The 22668-nt window shown below is 42.6% G+C and overlaps 1 protein-coding gene and 1 long non-coding RNA gene across 4 annotated transcripts in view; one reads left to right on the plus strand and one right to left on the minus strand.

Annotated features, from left to right (window-relative positions):
* adra1d (adrenoceptor alpha 1D) overlaps positions 1–16127 on the minus strand; it is a 62608-nt gene extending 46481 nt beyond the window's left edge. The window contains exon 1 of one of the 2 annotated variants that reach the window (XM_072576874.1): positions 14761–16127. In XM_072576874.1, the coding sequence (XP_072432975.1) occupies positions 14761–15706 (946 nt within the window). In that variant the 5' untranslated portion in view covers positions 15707–16127. The remainder of the gene's footprint in view (positions 1–14760) is intronic. The other variant, XM_072576884.1, reaches the window with a different exon arrangement.
* Positions 14920–16909, plus strand: LOC140481145 (uncharacterized). 2 transcript variants are annotated; one of them, XR_011961475.1, is made up of 2 exons: positions 14920–15280; positions 15931–16909. It is a non-coding gene; the product is annotated as an uncharacterized lncRNA (long non-coding RNA). The 2 variants fall into 2 exon arrangements; XR_011961474.1 differs by lacking the exon at positions 14920–15280 and adding an exon at positions 15351–15466.
* The last annotated feature ends 5759 nt before the right edge of the window (positions 16910–22668 follow it).

Raw genomic sequence — 22668 nt, forward strand, 5'->3', positions numbered from 1 at the left:
TAGGAGTCTAATGTAGGTTTCCTTGTTATCCAGAGATGAATGTAGGGCCAGGGAGATGGTGACTATTGTGACAGTAGGAGAACCAAGACAATCAGGGAGGCTGGAGTTGATGTGTGCCATTACTAATCTCTTGAAGTAGTTCATAATGAAAAATGTCAGAGCCACTGGATGGTAGTCATTAAAGCACGTTGCCTGATTTTCCTTTGGCACGAGGAATTTATATTCACAGAATTATTCACAGAATTATCACATGTATACGGATAAGAGGTTTAGAGGGATATGGGCTAAGTGCCGGCAAATTTCAGATGGAGGGATCGAAGGTGTAGTTGCAAACATTGTTGATAATGAATTTGAGGTTACAATAATAATTATCTTATTAAATGGCTGAGCAGGCTGTAGGCCTAGTCTAGCTCTATGTTTATTTGTTTGTATGTTCAATCCCCAGGTATTGTTGGCCTCAATTCAGAAGATCTTAAAATGTTTGTTCTATGAATTACACTGGTGAACAACAGCAATCTATACTTACATAGCACCATGAACAGAGTGAAACATCACAAATAATTCCACAGAAGCATTGGCAAAGAAAATCTGACAGTGAGTCACAGAGGGGGAAAAGAGGATAGGTGACTGAAAGCCTAAATAGTCGATTTTTAAAAAAATTAGCATCATACAGGAGGCGAGTGAGCTGGAAAGTTCAGCAAGAGATTTCCAAAGCGCAGAGTCGAGGCAGCTGAAAGTATGGCCGCTTTCCAATGCCAGAGAGATGAATATCGGGAATATAGGAAAAGCCAGAAATGGAGAAGTGAAGAATGGTGGGGGTTTGAGAGTTGATGGAGAGTGGTGAGCCAGTGAGAATTTTAACTGTTGATGGTTACTACAGTAACTATACTCCCAGGTTTGAAAGACTACCTCCCGTCATTTAGAAATTTGCACACGGTCTTAGTTTGCACTTGTTTCCCCTGTTGCATTTCACACTTAATTTGGGTAATTATTACTGTGTAAGTAGCAGTGACACATTGACATTAACGTATTGTAAGGCCCATTAAGCACTGAAATTCTAGAACACAATTTTTACAATTTACAGTCCCACCTGTCTGAATTCTGGTCTTGTAATCACTCCCTTGGTAATAGACTATACTTAAATAATGTTTCAATTTGATTTCATTGTTGAATTGTCTTTGGTTCTGCCAGTTCTTTATACAAGAGACTGAATTTAATGAATGCTTTAATCAAAATTAAGGAACTTATTTTAAATCTCACAACGGGAATATTTAAAAGGAATTAGTGCCACATACCTCAGGACAAGGGTTCAGACAAAAATATTTCCCACAAAGTCATGGGTGGTCTAGATACTGTCGATACTAGACTCTAGATACTAGGCACTGTCAATAGAGAGAAAATATTCTCAATGATGGAAGGATTCAGAACAAGAGGGTTCAGATATAAAGGAATTGGCAAAAGATGCAAAGGTAAAATAAACATTTCAGACAGCGTGTGGTTCAACTCTCAGCCACACTATCAGAGTGGTGAAGAGCTTTTTTTTTATTTTATTTTTTTTTCTTATTTTACCTTTGCATCTTTTGCCAATTCCTTTATATCTGAGCCCTCTTGTTCTGAATGGGAGGTTGAATGAAGACATTCAGAAAACAATTAGCTTGTTATTTGGAAGGAACAATGCGCATAAGAAAAGATAAATAGCCAAAGTCTTTTTCCAAGTGTCCAAAACTAGAGAGCAGAGCTTTAAGGTGAGAGGGGAAAGATTTAAAAAGGACCTGAGGAGCCACTTTTTCACACAGAAGGTGGTGCACATTTTTTCTTATTCATTTGTGGGATGTGGGTGTCTCTGGCTGGGGCAACATTTACTGCTCATTCCTGTTGCCCTTGAGAAGGTGGTGGTAAGCTGCCTTCTTGAACCGCTGCAGTCCACCTGCTATGGGTTGACCCAGAATGCCTTTGAGGAGAGAATGCTGGGATTTTGACCCAGTGTATGGAGTGAGCTGCCACAGGAAGTAGCAGAGGGGGGTACAATTACAACATCAAAAAGATGTTTGGACAGGTTTATGAGTAGGAAAGATTTAGACGGATCTGCGCAAAATGCAGCCAAATGGGACTAGTTCAGTTCCGGAAACCCGGTCGGCAGGAAGGTGTTGAACCGACGGATCTGTTTCCATGCTATATGACTCAATGTGCAGACTTACAGAGAGAAAGCAGAAGAAAAACTCATTGAGCAAGTTACTGCAGATGCAATGGATTTAATAGCCTCCTTCGGAGCCATAAGAAATCCTACAATTCTGTAATTCCAAGAAGAAAAAGGTGGACTCCCAAATCTACACCCTCGGAAATATTAAAGAACCTATAGAGAAAGCTAAGCCAAATATGAAGTAAAACAAATTGCCCTTAAGTCTTTCTATCCTCAAGGAAGCACAAATACATAAACACACTTCTATGTTGCAGCACCTTACTCTGTTTTTCAGGCATTTCCATTTTGTAGCAATGTCAATGCCTGAAACCCAATGTAAACAATTTTGCACATTAATAACTGCCAACACAACAGAAACACTAGTACACTCAACTGCAATCTATGCCAATTTTTGGCAAGCAGCCATTGAGCTGCACATGTTGTTTATATTATCTTATTACATGGTTGCACAAAATAATAATAATTGAACAAAATGCACTCACATTGTGGGGCATGTCACAAATTTTGACCTTGCAATCATCTGAAGAATTAATACTCTGAGCTGCACACTTATTACTGTAGAAAGGGGTCACATTTCCTGAATTTGAAAAGTAACAAATGAGAAACTTCAAAATGTTTCACACAATTTGTTATATAAATACAACTGTAATTGTCTAAATGTTCTTTTAAAGATTTTCATTCAATATTCATTCTGATAATAAGGATGTACACAAGTCTGATGGCACACTCTTTATTCCCCTGGATGGGTGCAGCTCCAACAATACCCAAGACATTTTACTCTATTCAGGACAAAGCAGCCCACTTGATTGGTACCACATCCACAAACATCCACTCCCTCCACCACTGATGCTCAAGTGCACCACCTATAAACACATTGCAGAATTTCATCAAATTAGGCAGCAACTTCCAAACACACACAACCACTTCCTTCCAGAAGAACATGAGCAAAGGGAACACCTGTAAGATTACCTCCAAACTATTCACCATCCTGACTCGGAAATATTTTGCTATTCCTTTTGTGTTATTGGGTCAAAATCCTGGAATTCCCTCTCTAATAGCAGTGAGGGTCTACCCTCACATGGACTGCGGCAGTTCAGCAAAGCAGCTCACCACCATTTTCCCAAGGGCAATTAGGGAGACAGGCAATAAATGAAAAAAAAATCCGGTTTGGCAGTAGGGGTTTAAATTCAATTATGGATTGGATGTTCTAAGTCCAGCATCATCAATTCAAATTGAATGTCATAAGTCTTCAAGACCACTCCCAAACCTGCAACAAGGGCAGCAGATGCATGGAAACACCATAAACGACAAGTTACACACATCCAAACATTTTTCATTTGTTCATTTGGTTGGGTGACAAGCTGGTCAGCCAACCGCAATCAGACGGCAGGTGGGACCACTTCGGAGGCAGTTCAGAGCAAACATATTGTTGTAGGGCTGGAATCACTGTAGATCAGACCAGGTAAGGAAGACAGCTTGCCTTCCCAAAAAAGCATCAGTAAACCAGTTGTTAACATTTTATTTTACCAATAATCTTAATGGTTTCATGATTTGAACATTTTCACTCAGATTTATTAACCACAGGTTTCATGTTTGAAATTCAAGCATTCTTGAAAGAGCGTGCTGATCTCATTCTTCCACTCCTGTGAAAGCCTGGATCTGGGACATACTAATCTTGAATTCCTTTCTTGTTCAATGTTTATTGCTGGCAAAGTTATGTCAATTGTTTTCCATTCTCTATTTTCATGCACAAACATGTAAAATGTATCTTTCACTGTTGAAGTTATTAACAACACTTGCAGAGCAAGGTATAGAGGCCTCTGCCTCAGTTAATCCCTTTAGCTAAGCACTCCAATCTATAACAAGCTCTCAAACTAATTCAGTGGAGTAGGCACTATAGAACTGAATGGACAAAATTATGGTCCTTGATATATGATAAACATAATTTAAGTGTCAGTGCTAAGATCCTCTGCATACTTGTTGGTTGAGTTGAAATGTCTGTATACTCCTACACTTCTGATGATTTTGCATTTCCGTCTTGTGCAATATACTTAGTTGCAAAGAAGTCAAATTATTAATCGTCAACTTTCCAAGATGTCCAGTATCTAGGTTTTCACAGCAGCATGGGAACTAGATGAGCACACTATTGCAAAAATCCCTGGATTTCAAACATGCAATTTGTGATTAATTAATCTGGGATAAATGTTAGTCTCATTAATAATTATCATGAATCCACTGGTTAAAAAACAGTTAAAGAAAACTGGTTTACTGATGCTTTTCAGGGAAGGCATACTGTCTTCCTTATCTAGTCTGATCAACAGTAACTCCAGACCCATAGCAATGTTTGGCTCTGAACTGTCCTCTGAAATGGTCCCACTAAGCCATCTGATTGCAGTTGGCTGATCAGCGTGTCTGTTTGTTCATATTACAGGAACACATTTAAAATGTTTGGGTGTGTATAACTTGCAGGTTATGGTGTTCCCATGCATCTGCTGCCCTCATCCTCCTAGATAGTTGAGGTCACAGGCTTGAGAGGTGGTCTTGAAGGCTAAGACATTCGATTTGAATTCTTTCTTTTCCTTTTGTTTCTTAATTTTTCATTTCTCTTTCTATCACTTCCTACACCTTCTCAATTGGGTAACTAGGTGACCCTCAGTTTTTCACTTCACCTTTTCCTCATGGTCACTTAATCAATGGTGGTCTGGGGAGAATGAGAGGGATGATGGTCTCCATTCCCCACCAACTCACCCACACTGTGGATCTAGTGAGACTTTACATTGTCATTTATTTCATCATATGAACGATATTGAGAACTGAACATACAAGGTATCAAGGGATCAAAATCCTAAAAATCTTTGACACATAATGTTAAGGTGCACTCTCCCAACTGAAAAGCTTTTTCTGTTGTCAGTGGCAGACTTTTATTTAACTACATTTTATGCAAGCCTGGAGCAAGATACTGTCATCCAAACCATTATGAAACCAGTTTTATCACCAATGACTAAACTGTTCATGTACATGTAATATACGATCAAACATAAACTAAACGTGTTGGAAATCCCAACATCAGGTAAAGTTTAGGAATATACACACATTTCACCTCACTAAAAGGCATGCAGAGGGAGCTTAGCACAGGCACTGTAATTATGTTTGACATTTGTCATTTTGTCTGTTTACTTGTACAGTGTCTCTTACACTACAGTGGTTTTAGACTTTATTGTAGCTTGAAGTGCTTTTAAACCTTTTTTTGAAAATGTTAATGATGGTTTCAGACCGTGGAAGATACGGAGCTACACAGAGAGCAGGGCAATCTGATTAGTTGTGGATTATTCTAATATAGCATGTGATGGCCAAATGGCCAATCAAGGTGCTACAAGATGGTATGACTCCATGTGAGAAAATCTCCTGCTATATCTTTAATTTGCAATGATGTCCACAGAGTGCTGCCTTTCACTTTGCACTAGCTCTGCCTTAGATATCAGCCACAGTACTGTTTGTCGGATTCACCCCTCTCCATCAGAGCGTTGTGGGTTCAGGATTCAGACTGACTGGACAGTAGTGAGACCATATTGCATTATCAAAGCTGCTGTCTTTTGGATGGGACTTTAAACCAATACCCTTTTTGCCCTCTTACATAGATGAAAAAAAATCCCATGGAACTATTCATCCAGTTTCTAGGACACTAATTATTCCACATTCAACATTATAATTCAGAATCTTTATCACATTTCCGTTTTGGAGTTTACTGTGCACAAACTACTTTTGAATGACAACATGACTACATTTCAGAAGGGTTCAACTGCCTGTACTTTCAGGTGCCCTTCATCGTGAAAGGCACTATATAAATGTGACTTTTGTTTTCTTTGTAAACTTGTGTGAATACTTGGAACTTTGTAAAACTACACTTCAACATAGTTTTAGGGTGTTTTCAGAAAAGAACGAGCACTATACCTACAAGCACAGTTTGCTTGTTAATCTGAGAGGCGAAGTTCCTCTCCAGATATCATTCTACCAAAGTAATAAACAGATTTGTGGGATTTGATAACCAAATGAATCAAAGGCAGTTTCTGCCCTGTGAGTTTCAAAGATGTTTGCTGATGTTTAACAGTTGTTGTAAGTTGGGATTACAGACAGTCTTGAACTCATCCTTATCTATGACTGTTAACTGCAACATCTGCTAAAAATCTTAATTGTACAAGCCCATTATACACTAAAGACACTTGCTTTTTACATCCTGATGTCTACAGCTTTGATGGTGCGGCAAAGTACTTGGCTTGAATTTGCTAGAGTTGGATTTTCATTTTTAAAAATGTGCTTGTTGATTGCTGAATCTTTAGAATTAATGTGGTGTTTATAATTCTCTCAATTCAAGATAATCAACAACAACAGCTTACATTATGGAACTGATGCATTAAACAGCCCAACATGTTTTCCAAAAGTACTACCAAACAAAATTTGACACTGAGCTATTAAAAGGTGAGACGAGGACAGTTGGAGTTAGAGTTTAATAGAGTTTTTACAGTGGGGAAAAAGCCAATTCAGCCCACCATGACCACTGCTGGTCATCAAACATCATCCATTCCAATCCCATTTCCAACACTGGGTTTGAAGCTAGCGAGCCATATGCTATGATGTTTCAATGTTCATCGAAATAGTTCTTAAATCTGTTAAGATTTCCCACCTGTATCACCTTTTAGGCAGTGAATTCCAGGTACCCACCAACCTCTTGGCTAAAATGACATGACTCAAAAATTCCCGCCAAAGCTCCTGCACATTACCTTAAAACCATGTCCCCTTGTTATCAACTCATCCACTAAGGGAACAAGTTTCCCCCTATTACCCTGACTATGCCTCTCAGTACTTTGTACATCTCAGTCAGACTCTGCCTTCAGCCTTCCCTGCTCTAAGGAAAACAACTCTAGCCTGTCTAATCTCTTTATAACTGAATTGCTCCAACACACGCAACATCCTGATGAATCTCTTTTCTACCCTCTCTAAGTGTGGTGATCAGAAACTGCACATAGCACTTCAGCTGTGGCCAAATTAATGTTACATACAGCTACGTCATGTCCTCCTTGCTCTTGTAACCAACGTTCTAATGAATAAAAACAAATATCCCTTGTGTTTCAGTAAAGCCTTTGACAAGGTCCCTCATGGCAGACTGGCACAAAAGGTGCAGTCACATGGTATCAGGGGTGAGCTGGAAAGCTGGGTACAGAACTGGCTTAGTCATAGGACACAGAGGGTAGCTGTGGAAGGTTGTGTGAATGGAGGGTTGTGACTAGTGGTGTTCCACAGGGATCAGTGCTGGGATCTCTGCTGTTTGTGGTCTTCATAAATGATTTGGAGGAAAACACAGCTGGTCTAATTAGTAAGTTTGTAGATAATGCAAAGATTGGTGGAGTTGCGAATAGTGAGGAGGATTGTCAGAGGATATGGCAGGATATAGATCAGTTGAAGGCATGGACGGCAAAATGGCAAATGGAGATTAATCCGGACAAATGTGAGTTGATGCATTTTGGAAGGTCAAGTACAGGTGAAAATTATACAGAGAATGGCAGAACCCTCGGAGTATTGATTTGCACAGGGATCTGGTTGTGCAGATCCACAGATCACTGAAGGTGACAGTGCAGGTAGATGAGGTAGTAAAAAAGGCCTATGGCATTTCATTGGAAGAGACATTGAGTACAAGGATAGACATGTTATGCTGCAGCTTTATGGAACTTTAGCTAGGGCATACTTGGAATATTATGTACAGTTCTGGTCACCACATTACCAGAAGGATGTGGATGCTTTGGAGAGGATACAGAAAAGGTTTAGTAGTATTTTGCCTGGTATGGAGGGTTTCAGCAATGAAGAAAGGTTGGATAGACTGGGTTTGTTTTCACTGGAACACAGGAGGTTGAGGAGTGACCTGGTAGAAGTTTATAAGATTGTGAATGACATGTATAGAATGGAAAGGATGAGGCTTTTTCCCAGGGTGGAGGGATCAATTACTGGTGGTTACAGGTTCAAGGTGCAGGAGAGGGGTTTAGGTTTATTTTTGCAAGGCCATTTCTTTCCACAAAGGGTGGTGAGTGCCTGGAACGGGCTGACACAGGAGTGGTGGAGGCAGACACAATAGCAGCATTCAAGAAGCACGTGGGCAAACACATGAACAGGAAGGGCTGAAGGGCCTATTCCTGTGCTGTATTGTTCTCTGTGCCTTCTTAACAACCATGTCTACTCATCCTGCTGCTTCAGGCACACTAAGTCCCTCTTATCCTATGTACTTACTACTGTACTACCATTCATCAAGTACCCTCTTGTTAGTCTTCCAAATGCATCATCTCATACTTTACAGGATGAACTTCTATTTACCACTATTCAGCCCACTTGACCAACCCAACCCTGTAGTCGAAGACCTTCCTCATCACTATTCATCATGCCACCAATGCCATCTGAGAACTTATTGATCATGCCTCCTAGATTCACGATGATACTGGAGAGGTTGAGTTTAAGGAGTGTCTCAGTCAAATCTTTGTTTGTTCCCAATGTAAAAGTCCTGAAAATAATTTGCTATATCATTTTATATTTGTTGTAATTGACCAGTTCCAGTATCTTCTATAGATCATCGGAAAGTCTTAACTTGCTTAAATTTATATTTTGAAAGAGAGTTTTGATTCATAGTGAATTGTTGATACAGAGAGTGGTGGGTACATGCAATGCACTGCCAGTAGTGGTAGTAGAATCAGATACATTAGGGTCATTTCAGCAACTCTTGGATAGGCACATGAATGATAATAAAATGAAGGGTATGTAGGTTAGTTTGATCTTAGAGTAGGATAAAAGGTCAGCACAACATTGAGGGCCAAAGGGCCTGTGCTGTGCCGAACTGTTCCATGTGACTATGTTAATTCTGGAATGCACTGCCTTATGGTGTTAATAGATTTAATCTTAATTTTTTAAAAGAGAATTGGATGAATCCTTAGAAAGAAAAAACAAATGAAGGGCTATAAAGAACTCATGGACTTAGACTAATTGGCTGACTCTTTCAAAGAGCTGCGGCTGGCATGGTGAGCTGAATTGCCTCTTTCTCTGTCTGTCTTCCATAAAAGCATTTGGAAGAATTCTTTATGATCTTTCCATTTACTCACCAGTTGTTAAGATTGCAAACTTTGTACTGTTACAGGGACTTCCACACTCTGAGATAGCACACTTGGGATCAGCCCTTCGATATCCAAATGTTATTTTAAATATAATGCTTAAATGCAACATAGGTAGGTCTTGCCTGAAATTGAATTAATAAAATTAGCTAACTCTAAAGTGCATTATTTCAGTCCATGCTTAATTTGATTCAAATTCAGGTGAATCAAATGACAAGTAACTTTTGTTTGCTTCCAAATGAGAGATTTGTTGATCTGTTTTTAATTCAAATTTAAGTCATTAATGCTGTCAAAAATGATAAGACTGAAGCTTAGTATTCAAATTATAAGTTTAGATCACAGAGAAAAATATTATTACTAGTCTACGTGTCATCCTCTCCTGCTGGTTTCTATCGCGTTCCAGTTAGTCTTGCATGATACCAGCGATTCATGTTGTACTCAGAAATAAGAACCCTAAAATAAAAATTTGATGAAAAGAAAAATCTGCATTAAAACATCTTTTCAGAGAGGAGGACATCCTGGAGTGTTTTACAGTCGGTGGAGTCTGTTTGAACTACAGTATCTTTGAAATGTAGAAAATGAAAACTTGGTGACAAAGGGTAACATATGCCTGTAACCCAGTTAAAAGCAAGTTTTGTGTTCATCCAACCATTACTCTGATTGTGTTTGTTTCGAAAGCAATTAAAATCTTCACTCGAGAAATAAAAGAAAGATTAAGCATGATAGCTTTTAAAAGGGGAAGTTTTCTTAACCAAACTACTGAATTCTTCAAAAAATAACGGGAAGTATAGACAAAAGTAACGTGGTCCACGTAACAAATTTGGATTTTCAAGAAGTATTCAATAATGCAAAATGTAGACTAAGTTGGGGAGAAAATGGATAGCAAGCTGGTAACAAATCAAGTCACAGAGATAAGGGATCAGGTGGGCAAAATGTGTTCCAAAAATTACTGGGGCTACTGTTGCTTGCAATTGTCATTAATGATTTGAGTGTGGGAATTGGATGAACAACTTCCATCTTTGAAGTGACACAATATGTTACACATAAAAAGGATAAAAGTGACCAATTTTCTATTTCTTTCTTCATGAGACTGTGGGTGTCTCTGGGTAGACCAGCATTATTGCCCATCCTTAATTGCTCTTGAGAAATACATGAACGATATAACAAACTAAGACCAAAGGTAATATTGTGAAATGAATATAGAAATAGACATAGGTGTCAGGCTGGTTATTTGGTTGTAAAAATAAGGAGGACACCTACTCCTTTGATAATCAGGAGTCTGAAATGATTAGATTCCCTATAGTATGGAAACAGGCCCTACATAGGACAAACAGAAAGACAGCTAACGATCCGTATCGATGAACACCAACTAGCCATGAAACGACACGACCAGCTATCCTTAGTAGCCACACACGCAGATGACAAGCAACATGAGTTTGACTGGGACAACACTACTATTATAGGACAAGCCAAACAGAGAACAGCCAGGGAATTCCTAGAGGCATGGCACTCATTCACAGATTCAATTGATAAGAACATCGAGCTGGACCCAACATACCGACCACTGCAACGGACAGCTGGAACTGACAACCGGAAGTGGCAGATTCAAACCACTACAAATGTCAGAGGAAAGATCACAGAAGCGCCTCACAGGAGGCTCCCAAGCATTGAGGATGTCACCTAGACAGGGGACAAAACGTCTGCAACACAAATTCCCAGCTCGGTGAACAGAACCACAACAACAGGCTCTTCGGCTGAACAAGTCTGCACCGACCCTCCGAAGAGTAACCCACCCAGACCCATTTCTCTCTGACTGATGCACCTAACACAATGGGCACTTTAGCGTGGCCAATTCAGCTGACCTGCACATCTTTGGATGGTGGGAGGAAACCCATGGTGAGAATGTGCAAACTCCACACAGACAGTCGCCCAAGGCTAGAATCAAACCTGGGACCCGGGTGCTGTGAGGCAGCAGTGCTAACCACTGAGCCACCATGCCGCAGTGGAAGATCAGACAAAATCAGCACAGATCTTATGCATCACTAAAACCACTGAACTTCTCAAACTATTAAAAGTAACTATATTGGTTGATGTAATCATAAAAAAGCATTCATCTGTAGATAGATAGAATTGAAAGGCCCTTGGGAATCATATTGAATTTGAATCAAAGTTTAATGAAATTCGGAAGTTTGCAGTTCTAATCTGACTGTTATTAGAAAGACATCAGAGAAGATACAAAAGAGATTCTTGAAATTACATCAAAACTGAAAGGATATTTTATTTTATAAAGCAAACTCCTCGACATTTTTAAGATGCTAAAACAGTTTGATAGTGTCACTGAAGAGAAAATATTTCTTGTTGTGAGAAAGTGCAAGTTTTCAGTAATTAATCCAACAATAAATTAAAGAGAAAATTCTTTAACCAAAGAATGATAAGAAAGTGGAACATGATGATGGTATTATTGATGTAAATAATGCCACATTTAAAGGAAGATAAGAAAGCTCATGAGGCAGTACCATGCTGCACTGAAGATTAAATGCAAGTGTAGACTGATTAGTTTCTGTGTTGTAGACATAATATAAATGCAATTAGTTTCAGGAAATGAAACAGTATATTGTAATTGTAATACCAATCAATTATTTGTACACCTGAGACAAAAGTACACTAAATAGCAAATTAGGGATATCAACAACATAATCAGTTACAGGACAGTTAAGAACATACAATCTATCTAAATTTCTCTGAAGGTGCAGCAGACCTAAATTTTACCGATGTTCCTTTCCAAATATAACACAAAGGCATAAACTGTTCATTAGGAAAACAGAAATTTCTACTACCGTGACTTGATTTCAACATTTTTAAAATTAAATGGGTAAATGCCTCTGTTAAAATAACAGACGAGTTTAATAGGAACCTATTAAGGGAAGCAGCGGTATTAAGGATTACTATACAAATGTGGGAAAATGGAATTCACAGACAAATCAACTATGAAGGGCACTCTGAATGAGCTCGTCCTATTTTTATGTTCCTTTCAATGCGCTAAGGGTTCATACCCAACAAAACTGTAATCAATGGTCATTAAAGAGCAAACTGTCCACTCCTTGGAGTCAGACCTGGCACAAAGGAAGATGGTTATGGTTGCTGGAGGTCAGTTTGCCCAGCTTCAGGATTTCTCTACTGGAGTTCCTCAGGGTAGTGTCCTAGGTCCAACCATCTTGAGTTGCTTCAATGACCTTCCCTCATCATAACGTCAGGGGACATTTGCCAACGATTGCACAATTTTCAGCACCATGTGCAACTCCTCAGACACTGAAGCTGTCAATGTTCAAATGCAACAAGATCTAGGTTTGGGCTGACAAGTGGCAAGTGACATTCACACCACATAAATACCAGGCAATGACCATATAAATTAAGAGACAATGTAATCACTGCCCCTTGACATTCAATGTTGTTACCATCAATGAATCCCCTATTATCAACATTCATGGGGTTACCACTGACCAGAAACTCAACTGGACTCACTCCAGCAACACACTGGCTACAAAAGCAGGTCAGCTGCTAGTAACACTACAGCGAGTAACTCCTCAAAGCCTGTCCACTATTGACAAGACAAAGGTCAGGAATGTGATGGAATACTCCCCATTTGCCTGGATGAGTCCAGCTCCAACAACACTCAAGAAGCTCAACACCATCCAGGCCAAGGCAGCCCACTTGATTGGCACCACATCCACAAGCATCCATTCCCTCCACCACCAATGCTTAGTAGCAGCAGTGTGTACTGTCCATAAGATGCACTGCAGAAATTCACCAAAGATCCTCAGGCAGCACTTTCCAAACCCATGACCACTTCCATCTAGAAGAACAAGGGCAGCAGATAAATGGGAACACCACCGCCAGCAAGTTCCCTTCCTGATTTTGAAATATGTAGCTGTCCCTTCACTGTTGCTGGGTCGAAATCCTGAAATTCCGTCCCTAACGGCTTTATTGGTCAACCTAGAGCACATGACTGCAGTGGTTCAAGAAGGGAACTCGCCACCACCTTCTGGAGCAACTAGAGATGGGCCCAGCCAGCGATGCCCACATCCCATGAGCTACCAAAAAAAAAACACAACAGTATCTTTCGGTGTGAAGTCTCACCCTTACATTCCGACCAGAAGAGTGGCGCCTAATTTCTACCCCAGAGTTTCATTCCCACAGATCAGGAAACCTGTATTCTCACTGCACTCTGCTCGTCTGAATTTAATCTGGGCCGTGAGATTTTGGGCGGGTCTGCTAAAACGGGTCAGGAGCAATGATGGGAACATCACTTTTTGACAAAAACATTGAGGAGCATTTCAATTCTGAGCCGCCTTTACTGCCCGCATTGAAACTTGTCCCGTCCTTCCTTCGAGTGGCGATCATGAGTTGAAACCTAACAGGACATAAATAAACTTTTTTTTACCCGCAGTGGGATAGTAAAACTCATACAGCGTGACTGAACTGAGTGAGCCACAAGGCTCTCGGATGGAAAGACGGCGAGTTACCTGAGTAACTAGGAAGCCTTTCAAGTGAAGAGTGTGCCCCGACGGGAGGCTTGGAGGTTTGGAAAGACGGCGTGCGTCCCTTTGAGTGTGAGTTCTGACGCGTGGTCTGGATATTAAAAACAAATATCTTCAAATCCCGAATCCTCTTTCTCTCAGAGTTAGTGAGGGAGGGGGTGTTAACCGGTGATTCCTGAATTACTAAGGACTGACGGGGCACAGCGGCAGCATTGGACCAGAGGACCCGAGTTCGAGTCACACAGTGAATCTCTCATTGGTTAATAAAAAAACATTGTGGACATTTGATCTCAATAGGAGGATGGGTATATGAATAGGAAGGGTTTGGAGGGACAGGGGCTGGCAGATGGGACTAGATTAGGTTGGGATATCTGGTTGGCATGGACGGGTTGGACCGAAGGGTCTGTTTCCGTGCTATGGGATCTATTTGATTTGGAGATGCCGGTGTTGGACTGGGGTGTACAAAGTTAAAAATCCCACAACACCAGGTTATAGTCCAACAGGTTTAATTGGAAGCACTCGCCGATGAAGGAGCGTCGCTCTGAAAGCTAGTGTGCTTCCAATCAAACCTGTTGGGGCTGTAACCTGGTGTTGTGTGATTTTTAACTTTGTACAGCTCGATGACTCTCTATAACTCAAAGGTTTTAGATTCAGGGAAAGTTGCAACGCAGAACCAGAGATCCACTGCATTTGGACTTCCTTATGTCCTGACGGTCAAGTTTAACATGGAGCGGAGGTGGGACACACACACACACACACACACACATAGACCGAGATAGAGTGGAAGAGCCCTGTTTGACCCAAGTTAACCCTGTCCCAAACTCCGCACAAGTTTCCCTGCAGTAGCGCCGCAGACGCTGTGCTGGGCTGTACCTACCGAGCGGTAAGATGGTGAAGAAGGGGAGCCAGCAGAGGACGAACACTCCCACCACGATGCCCACCGTCTTGGCCGCCTTCTTCTCCCGGGAGAACTTGAGGAGGCGCATGGAGAGGGAGCTGCGGAGGGGCGGCGGCGGCGGCAGAGCCTGGCCCCTGGTCCTGAGGGAGGAGCCGGCCTCCTCCGCCGAGCCGGCCGCACTCCGGCAGTGGATCCTGAGCACCAGCTCGGTGCGGTTGCCCCCCCGCTCCCTCTTGACCCCGGCCTCCAGGCTGCGGGTGGTCCTGCGGGCCACCACGTAGATGCGGCAGTACATGGCCAGGATGACGGTGAGGGGCAGGTAGAAGGAGAACAGGGAGGAGAAGAGGGCGTAGCCCGGCTCCTCGGTGATGCTGCAGACGGTGTCGTCGGCGGGAGCGGGCTCCTTCCAGCCCAGGAGGGGTCCCACCGAGATGACCAGGGAGGACAGCCACAGGAGCAGCAGGATCCAGAGCGCCTTGCGCTCGGTCATGATGGCAGGGTAACGCAGGGAGTAGCGTACGCCGATGTACCGGTCGATGGAGATGGTGCACAGACTCATGATGGACGCGGTGCAGCAGAGCACATCCACCGCCGCCCAGACATCGCAGAAGGGCCGCCCGAAAGCCCAGTAGCCGAACACCTCGAGGCTGGCCGAGAAGGGCAGGATGGTGGCGCTCAGCAGCAGGTCGGCCACCGCCAGGTTCACCACGAAGTAGTTGGTGACCGTCTGCAGGTGCCGGTTGCACGCCACCGACAGGATCACCAGGATGTTGCCGGCGATGGCGAAGGCGATCAGGGCGCCCAGCGCCACCCCCAGCGCCACCGCCTGCCTCTGGGACGCCGAGCCGTCCGCGCCCGACCTGTTGCCGGCCGCCCCCGAGCCGTTCCCGTCCACGCTGCGGTTCGCCCACTCTGCCCAAGTCATGGTGGAGCAGCGGGGCTCTCCATTGGAGAGGGAGGGAGGGAGGGGAGCGGGAAGGTTTGGGCAACTTCTTCCCTCGTCCCCGCACGCCCGCTCAGGGGATGCTCTCACTCATTCCTCACTGGACCTTCATTCCCCCCCTTCTCTCCCTCTCTCTCTCTCTCTCTCATGCATCCTCTTCCTCCCATTGACTTCCAGTTGCAACTTTTTTTGCTTGTTTTTCTCAGTGCAAGCCCAGATGAAGAAATCTTGCTGTTCAAGAGCGGTCCGGAATATCGCCCGCGCTGACCACTGAGGGAAATCTCTTCAAAGCAGTTGGATGATGAGGCTTGAAGATCACTTTTCAATCACATTAAACCTCGCCTCCTCGGGATGGTCCCAACGTCACGGGGCTGTGTGTGTCTGTCTGTGTGTGTGTGCGGCTGTAGGGGACACTGACAGAGGGCAGCAAAGAGCTGGCTCCTGTTCAACCCCCCCACTTCATTCAGAGTCAGCTCGCTTCTCCCATCGGTAACCCACTGAAGAAAACTTAAAACTCTTGATTTCTCTCCCACAGACGCTGCCAGACCTGCTGAGCTTTCCCAGCCATTTCTGTCTCTGAAGCTGAAAACTACTCCTTTGCACTGGCGAAAACTCACGAAAGACTTGCCCCGTGCAAAGTAAGGGACACAAATCTCTCCACCAATTTGCTGTGTGGAATCTCCGCGTGATGATTGGTCTTGAGAAGGGGGGTTCGACCGCTGTCTTTTTATTCACCTAACGTTTCCACCGCTGGCTTTTTTTAAGTGAGATAAAAACAATCATTTCTGCTTGTCAGTAGTAAGCCCGTTTCTCTTCTCTCTCTGCCGCTGAACGAATGCAAATTGAAAATGGTCTTCCAGATGTTGAATCCCTCGAAGGTAAATGTAACGGGGAGGGGGGTGGATTTACCAGTTCCATTGTAATAATCCTTTAAGGTTAACTTTAGTGATGCGATTACGATCGGTCACTGTCATGCCTCTAAAGGCACTGCTTAAAGCGGGCTCTGAGCTCACGACTCGCAGCCACATCATTAGTTTTTGTTTTCATCCAATGCAAGTGGTTCACTGTCGGAACTCAGTTGCTTTTGCTCGTCTCGATGTAACCAAGACGGAGGTTTAATCATCACCCGATGAAGGAGCGTCGCTATGAAAGCTAGTGCTTCCAAATAAACCCGTTGGACTATAACCTGGTGTAGTGTGATTTTTAACTTTGTCCACCCCAGTCCAACATCGGCATCTCCAAATCTTAATTAGGAGAGGTGAGGTCAAACTCACCGAAATGTCTCATCTGTTCCCATTTAATACGACTGGCTTCTTCCAATAACCTACATTAATGTGAAATCAATATTCCCACTATGACATGGTCCAGTAAAATGTGGCATTAAACAGACTTGCTTTTCTAAAGATTTTTACATCTATGTTGAAAACAGTCGCCCCATCAATGTGGAAAATTATCAATGAGGAAAATGTCTGATAATATTCTGCTGTCTCCTCTGATTTGATCTTTTCCCTATTTTTGAGAACCTCCGGCTTCATTCGTTCCTTTATCCTCCCTCTCTCTCTCGCGCGCGCGTTGTTATCCCCTCTCTGCGCCCAAATGTCTTTCAACTCCTCAATATTCCCGTCTGTGTTTTTTTTTGTCTTGTTTCTGTTGCTCGCTCTGCGTCTCTTCCCCGGCCGCTCTTCTGTGGGTCTCCTCTCCGTCCCAAAGACCCAATCTCCAGTTCCCGTCTCTCTCTCTCTCTCTCTCTCTCTCTGTCTGTCTGTCTCGCTTCCCTGCTCGCTGCCACTTTCCAACCCTCTCAAACTTTGTTCTTTCCGCCAACGGCTCCCTTGTCTATGACTGACCTGTCCCTTTCAACAGTCACCCAGCACTTTCTAACTTTCCTGACTGAGCGAGCAGGTTCGATTTCTGTCATCTCTCTGCACCTTTCTGCCTCCCCTCTCACTCTCACTCCCTGCTGTTGGTTCTGTTCCTCCCTCGGGAAAGGGCCCGGGGAGAGTCGTCCATTCTAATTTGTAAGGGACCATTATAAGTGTAGTGGGATTTCTGCTCAATAAATAAAGAAGCGGCGGAATTAATCCACAGTCTCCGGGCAGCTCAGGGTTACATTATGGATGATTAATGTCAAAAGAAGTTGGTGGTCTCCCAGCCTAACATGGAATCTTATTCTAACCAGCGTTTGGCTGTGAAGATTCAGATTCACAACTGAACAAATGAAGGGATTAATTGATTGACTCAGAATTCAGATCAATCCCCTCGGATTCCCAGCATTTGGTGAAATTTGAATCCAATAAAAAAATTGGAATTAAGAATCTAATGAAGATCACGAAACCACTTTCGATTGTCGGGGGAAAAGACCCCTGGCTCAATAATCTCCATGAGGAAAGTGCCATTCTTACCAGGTCTGGCCCACAAGTGACCCTAGACCCACAGCAACGTGGTTACTTCCCAAGTGCCCTCTGGCCAATTAGGGGTAAGTACAAAACACTGCCCCAGCCAGCAATGCCCTCTTCCCGTGAATGAATATTAATACAATTGCTGGAGACCAGAATATCCGCGTTTTCCTCCTCTTTATATCTGAGGAATTCGTGGCTGATATTTTATTGAGATCGAGTTAAACGAACAGAAAATTCTAAAGGTACTGGTTGAGAAGGAGCCAGATTTATCTCAATTTCCCGCCCCATTTCAGTCTGAGAGAGCCAGGGGAAGCAGTCCTCAGGTCAGCGTGAGATCAGTGCACCCACACTAGGTGAGGAAATTACTGATCCACCCGAAAGGTCGTCAACACTGCTCAGCCTGCCACTCGGAAAACAAAATGCTGCTTGAAATTATTAACAAGAAAATTTAGGAAATTATTTTAAAAATTAAGAAATTATTAATAAGAAAATCGCACGCTCCCTTCCCTTCACTCTCGGAGTTTTGTAAATCTCCTCAATATCACAACCATTAAAGTATGTGCTGGGAGGATAGTAATTCGATGTTAGAGTGCACTAACATTTCTGAAACTTTACTCCCGCGCCGGGATCACAGAAATACCAGCAGCCGCTGCTGTGTTCCCTACTGGAGTGCAGACCCAACAACGCCGAGAGTCAGGCTGTGTTACTGAACTGGATACCGGCCCACAACTAACACTCAGCTGAGCAGAACCGATTTCAAGCCATTGCTAAAAGCAGCAAGTGCGGTCTGAGAAAGGTAGACATAGGAGCTGGAACACGCTGCCTGAGGACGCGGGGGGGGGGGGGGAGGAAGATTTAGTTCAAACGCGAGTTCGGTTGTTATCACAGGAAACTCCGATTGGGGGGTTAATGGGAGAGTGATCCGTACTGAGGTGCCCACTACCAGTGGTCGGCACGATGCTCCTTCTGCCCTCGCTCTGCCTGCGATTCTGAAAGTGTAAAACGCAACCTGGGAAGGGACTGAAACCTCATCTGTAGTCGGTGCGCTTTGTAGAGATAATGCTGCAATTTCTGGGAAAAGTTAAAAATCACACAACACCAGGTTATAGTCCAATAGGTTTAATTGGAAGCACACTAGCTTTCGGAGCGCCGCTCCTTCATCAGATTTACAACACTCCGAGAGTGAAGGGAAGGGAGCGTGTGATTTTAACTTTGTCTACCCCAGTTCAACACCGGCACCTCCAAATCATGGGAAAAGTAGGAACACACTTCCCAGATGTTCCAGGATAGTGCCCACCTGCTCCCGCAGCGGGGTTTGCACACCTTGGGCAATTTTGTTTTACTCCGGCAGTGACTTTATTCAGTTCAAGGGCCGCAAGTTCCCTACAGAATGAATCCAAACAGAGGACGTAGACCATTCGGCCCAACCAGTCGGTGCTGGGGATGATATTCCACAGGAGCCAACTTGAATTCCTTCTGCCCCCAAATAAAATTTTCTCCATGTCTCGTTTTTCCGTCTTCTCCCATGTTCTTGTCCAGTTTTCCTCTGAAAGTTTCTGAACAATGTCCTTCAATCACCAATGAAATCGACTGATTCAGCCCATGTGGAATCTTATTTTCTCAAACTGAAGAGATGTTTCTGTTTTCCTTATCCAAATTACATCTATGTTAAAGTTCATTCGCCATGTAACTTCTTGGTCTGGGAACCTTCTCATATCCTCTTGTATTCTTTTGCTTTCCTGTTCAATGTTTAGCTCTTTTTGTCTCATAGCTTGGTATCATCTGCAAATGTCGATCTTGAGTAACTTGCTTCTATGTCTAAAGTATCAAAGAATTAAAAACAAATGGGATCGTTTTCAAAGACAGGGCCATAATTTATTGCCCATCCCTAATTGCCCTGAACAAGATGGTGGTGCCCACCTTCTTGAACTGCTGCAGCCTTTGAGGTGTAGGGATACCTGTTGTGGTGTTAGGCAGGAAGTTCCAGATTTGGATGCAGCATCAGTGAAGGGGCAGCAATGTAGTTCCACGTGCCTTAGCTTTTCAAAATTCATCTGGAGTGTCATTTACTTTTATTGCTCTAAACCATCTTCAATCACTACTTTAGAATAGATTCTAGTCATTTTCAGAACCAAGATGTTAAACGCACTCACACTGAGAGCCCAAGTGTTCTTTTTACTCTTGGGAAGCATTTGCTGGATGCAAGGACACTGGCACTATTCCTATTACCTGTGTTTTTGAAAACTCAGCTACCTCCTCTCTAATTTCCATGAGTACTTTAGAGTGCAGACCACTCTGATTTGAAATTTTATCCCCTATTTGGTTTGTGATATTGTTAATTTTTGTCTTCTTTCTATTCCAATTGTATTGTAATGGTAGGGCTCTAGATAGTGTTTAAAAATGTGTTGCTGGAAAAGCGCAGCAGGTCAGGCAGCATCAAAGGATCAAAGGCAGCATCCTTCTCCTTGGATGCTGCCTGACCTGCTGCGCTATTCCAGCAACATATTTTTAAGCTCTGATCTCCAGCATCTGCAGTCCTCACTTTCTCCTCTAGATAGTGTTGTTGATCAGAGAGACCTAGCAGTTCAGATGCATAATTCTTTGAAATTTGCATCACATGTAGACAAGTTGGTTAAGGAGGTGGTTGACGTGCTTGCCTTCATGATTCAGATCTTTACATATTAGAGTTGGGAAGGTGGTGAGGCCGCTTTTGGAGTACTGTATGCAGTTCTGGAGGCCCTGCTATAGGAAGGATATTAAAAATTTGGGAATGGTTCTGAAAATATTGACCAGGATGTTGCTTGGATTGGAGGGTTTGAGTTATAAAGGCAGAGTGGGTAGACTAGGACGTTTTTCACTGGAGCATAGGAGGTTGAGATGACTTATAGAAGTTTATAAAATCATGAAGGGCATAGATAAGGTGAATAACAAGACTCTTTTCCCTAAAGTGAGGGAGTTTAAAACTAGAGGGCATATTTTTAAGGTGAGAGGAGGAATATTTAAAAGGAGTATGAGGGGCAAACTTTTTTACACAGTGAGTGGTTTGTGTGTGAAATGAACTGCCAGAGGAAGTGATGAATACATTTACAGTTACAACATTTAAAAGACATTTGGACAGGTACATGAATAGGAAATGTTTGGAGGGTTATGGGCCAAAGTGGGACCAGTTTGTTTTGGGAACATGGTCGAAATGGACTAGGTGAATCGGAGGGTCTGTTTATTCTTTTCAAGCTCATCCATAAATTTTATTGCTCCCTTGGTTAAAAATTGAGGCAAATCAGTGCATCTGCCATCTTTTCGAAGAACCTCTAAGAGGTTATTTTTCTCATCTTTTTGTGCTCTTCTTCTTGGTTTATTAACATCTGCTAATTTCAATTTGTTATTTATCTATTTACAAGATTTTATGATGTATCCATAGAACAGTATTAATTATTTATATATTTAATAACAATTTGATTTCACAATTTCTCTTTGCTTTCCTTAATTTTTTAAGTTTGCTTCTAAAATTCCTCATATTGCTTTTGATCCTCCTGTCTTTCAGTTTCTAAGTACTTGCTTTTGACTCAATTTAGTTTTCCCATTAGTCCTTTATTAATCCTCAGTGCCCTATAATTAACTTGCTTGTTTTTGGCTTTTATTATGGAACGTATTTCTATTGAACTCTATTGATTACATTTCTAAAAACTTACACCTAGTTTTCTGTTTTGGTTTTTCAAAACTTTCTTGCAATTTCATTTCTTTAGTCCTCATGATTTTTCTCTTTTTTAAACTCGTAACTTTGTTTTGTTTTCCCTCAATCCATCCTCAAACCCTAACATCACTGTTTTTAGAGTGCTTTACACTTTGTGATTATTTTTATTCATTCTCAGGGTGTGGTCACTGGCTAGGCCAACATTTATTACCCATCCCTAATTGTCCTGAGAACAGTTAAATGTAAACTGATTTGCTATGGATCTGAAGTCACGCGTAGGAGAGACCAGGTAAGGTTTTTTCACTTCCTGATTTGTCTGTTCTGGTTCAGTGCAGGGTTCAAAGTGCATGGCTTCAGTGGGAAAATTTTCCCTGGAGAGCAGGCATTTTGTCTCTGTGAACTGAATAATGGTCATAGAAAACACAAGGTATGTCACCCCTTTGAATTTCGATTGGGTTAGTAGCAAGGACAGGAGACAAAATCTGTGAGGAACTGCTCCTCCAATCACAGATTCTGTCCTTCCTATGTTACTGCTTCAGCTCATCCAATCACATGTCCCCATTCTTAGGCTCTATTTTGTTTCTGAATTTGTCTTTTTTTTCTGGCTGGTTTAATGTTTCCTTAGATGTGGGTAGATACCTTAATCTCAACAGTTGTCGGGTCAGCATGGGCTCCAGGCCAGCCCTGGTATCCTCAGTGTAAGTGAATCTCGTGCACTGTTCAGTAGTCTGTGGAATCAGTCAATGAGGAAGTAGAGATTAGCTCTGGAGGAGCAGGTCTTGGTCTTGGCATGAACTGGTATCATCTACTGAGAGCACTACCTGTCAGGAAGGAGCGGCTGTGAGTTCCAATCC

This window comes from Chiloscyllium punctatum, chromosome 1 (assembly GCF_047496795.1).
Source record: "Chiloscyllium punctatum isolate Juve2018m chromosome 1, sChiPun1.3, whole genome shotgun sequence".
Taxonomy (NCBI): Eukaryota; Metazoa; Chordata; class Chondrichthyes; order Orectolobiformes; family Hemiscylliidae; genus Chiloscyllium; species Chiloscyllium punctatum.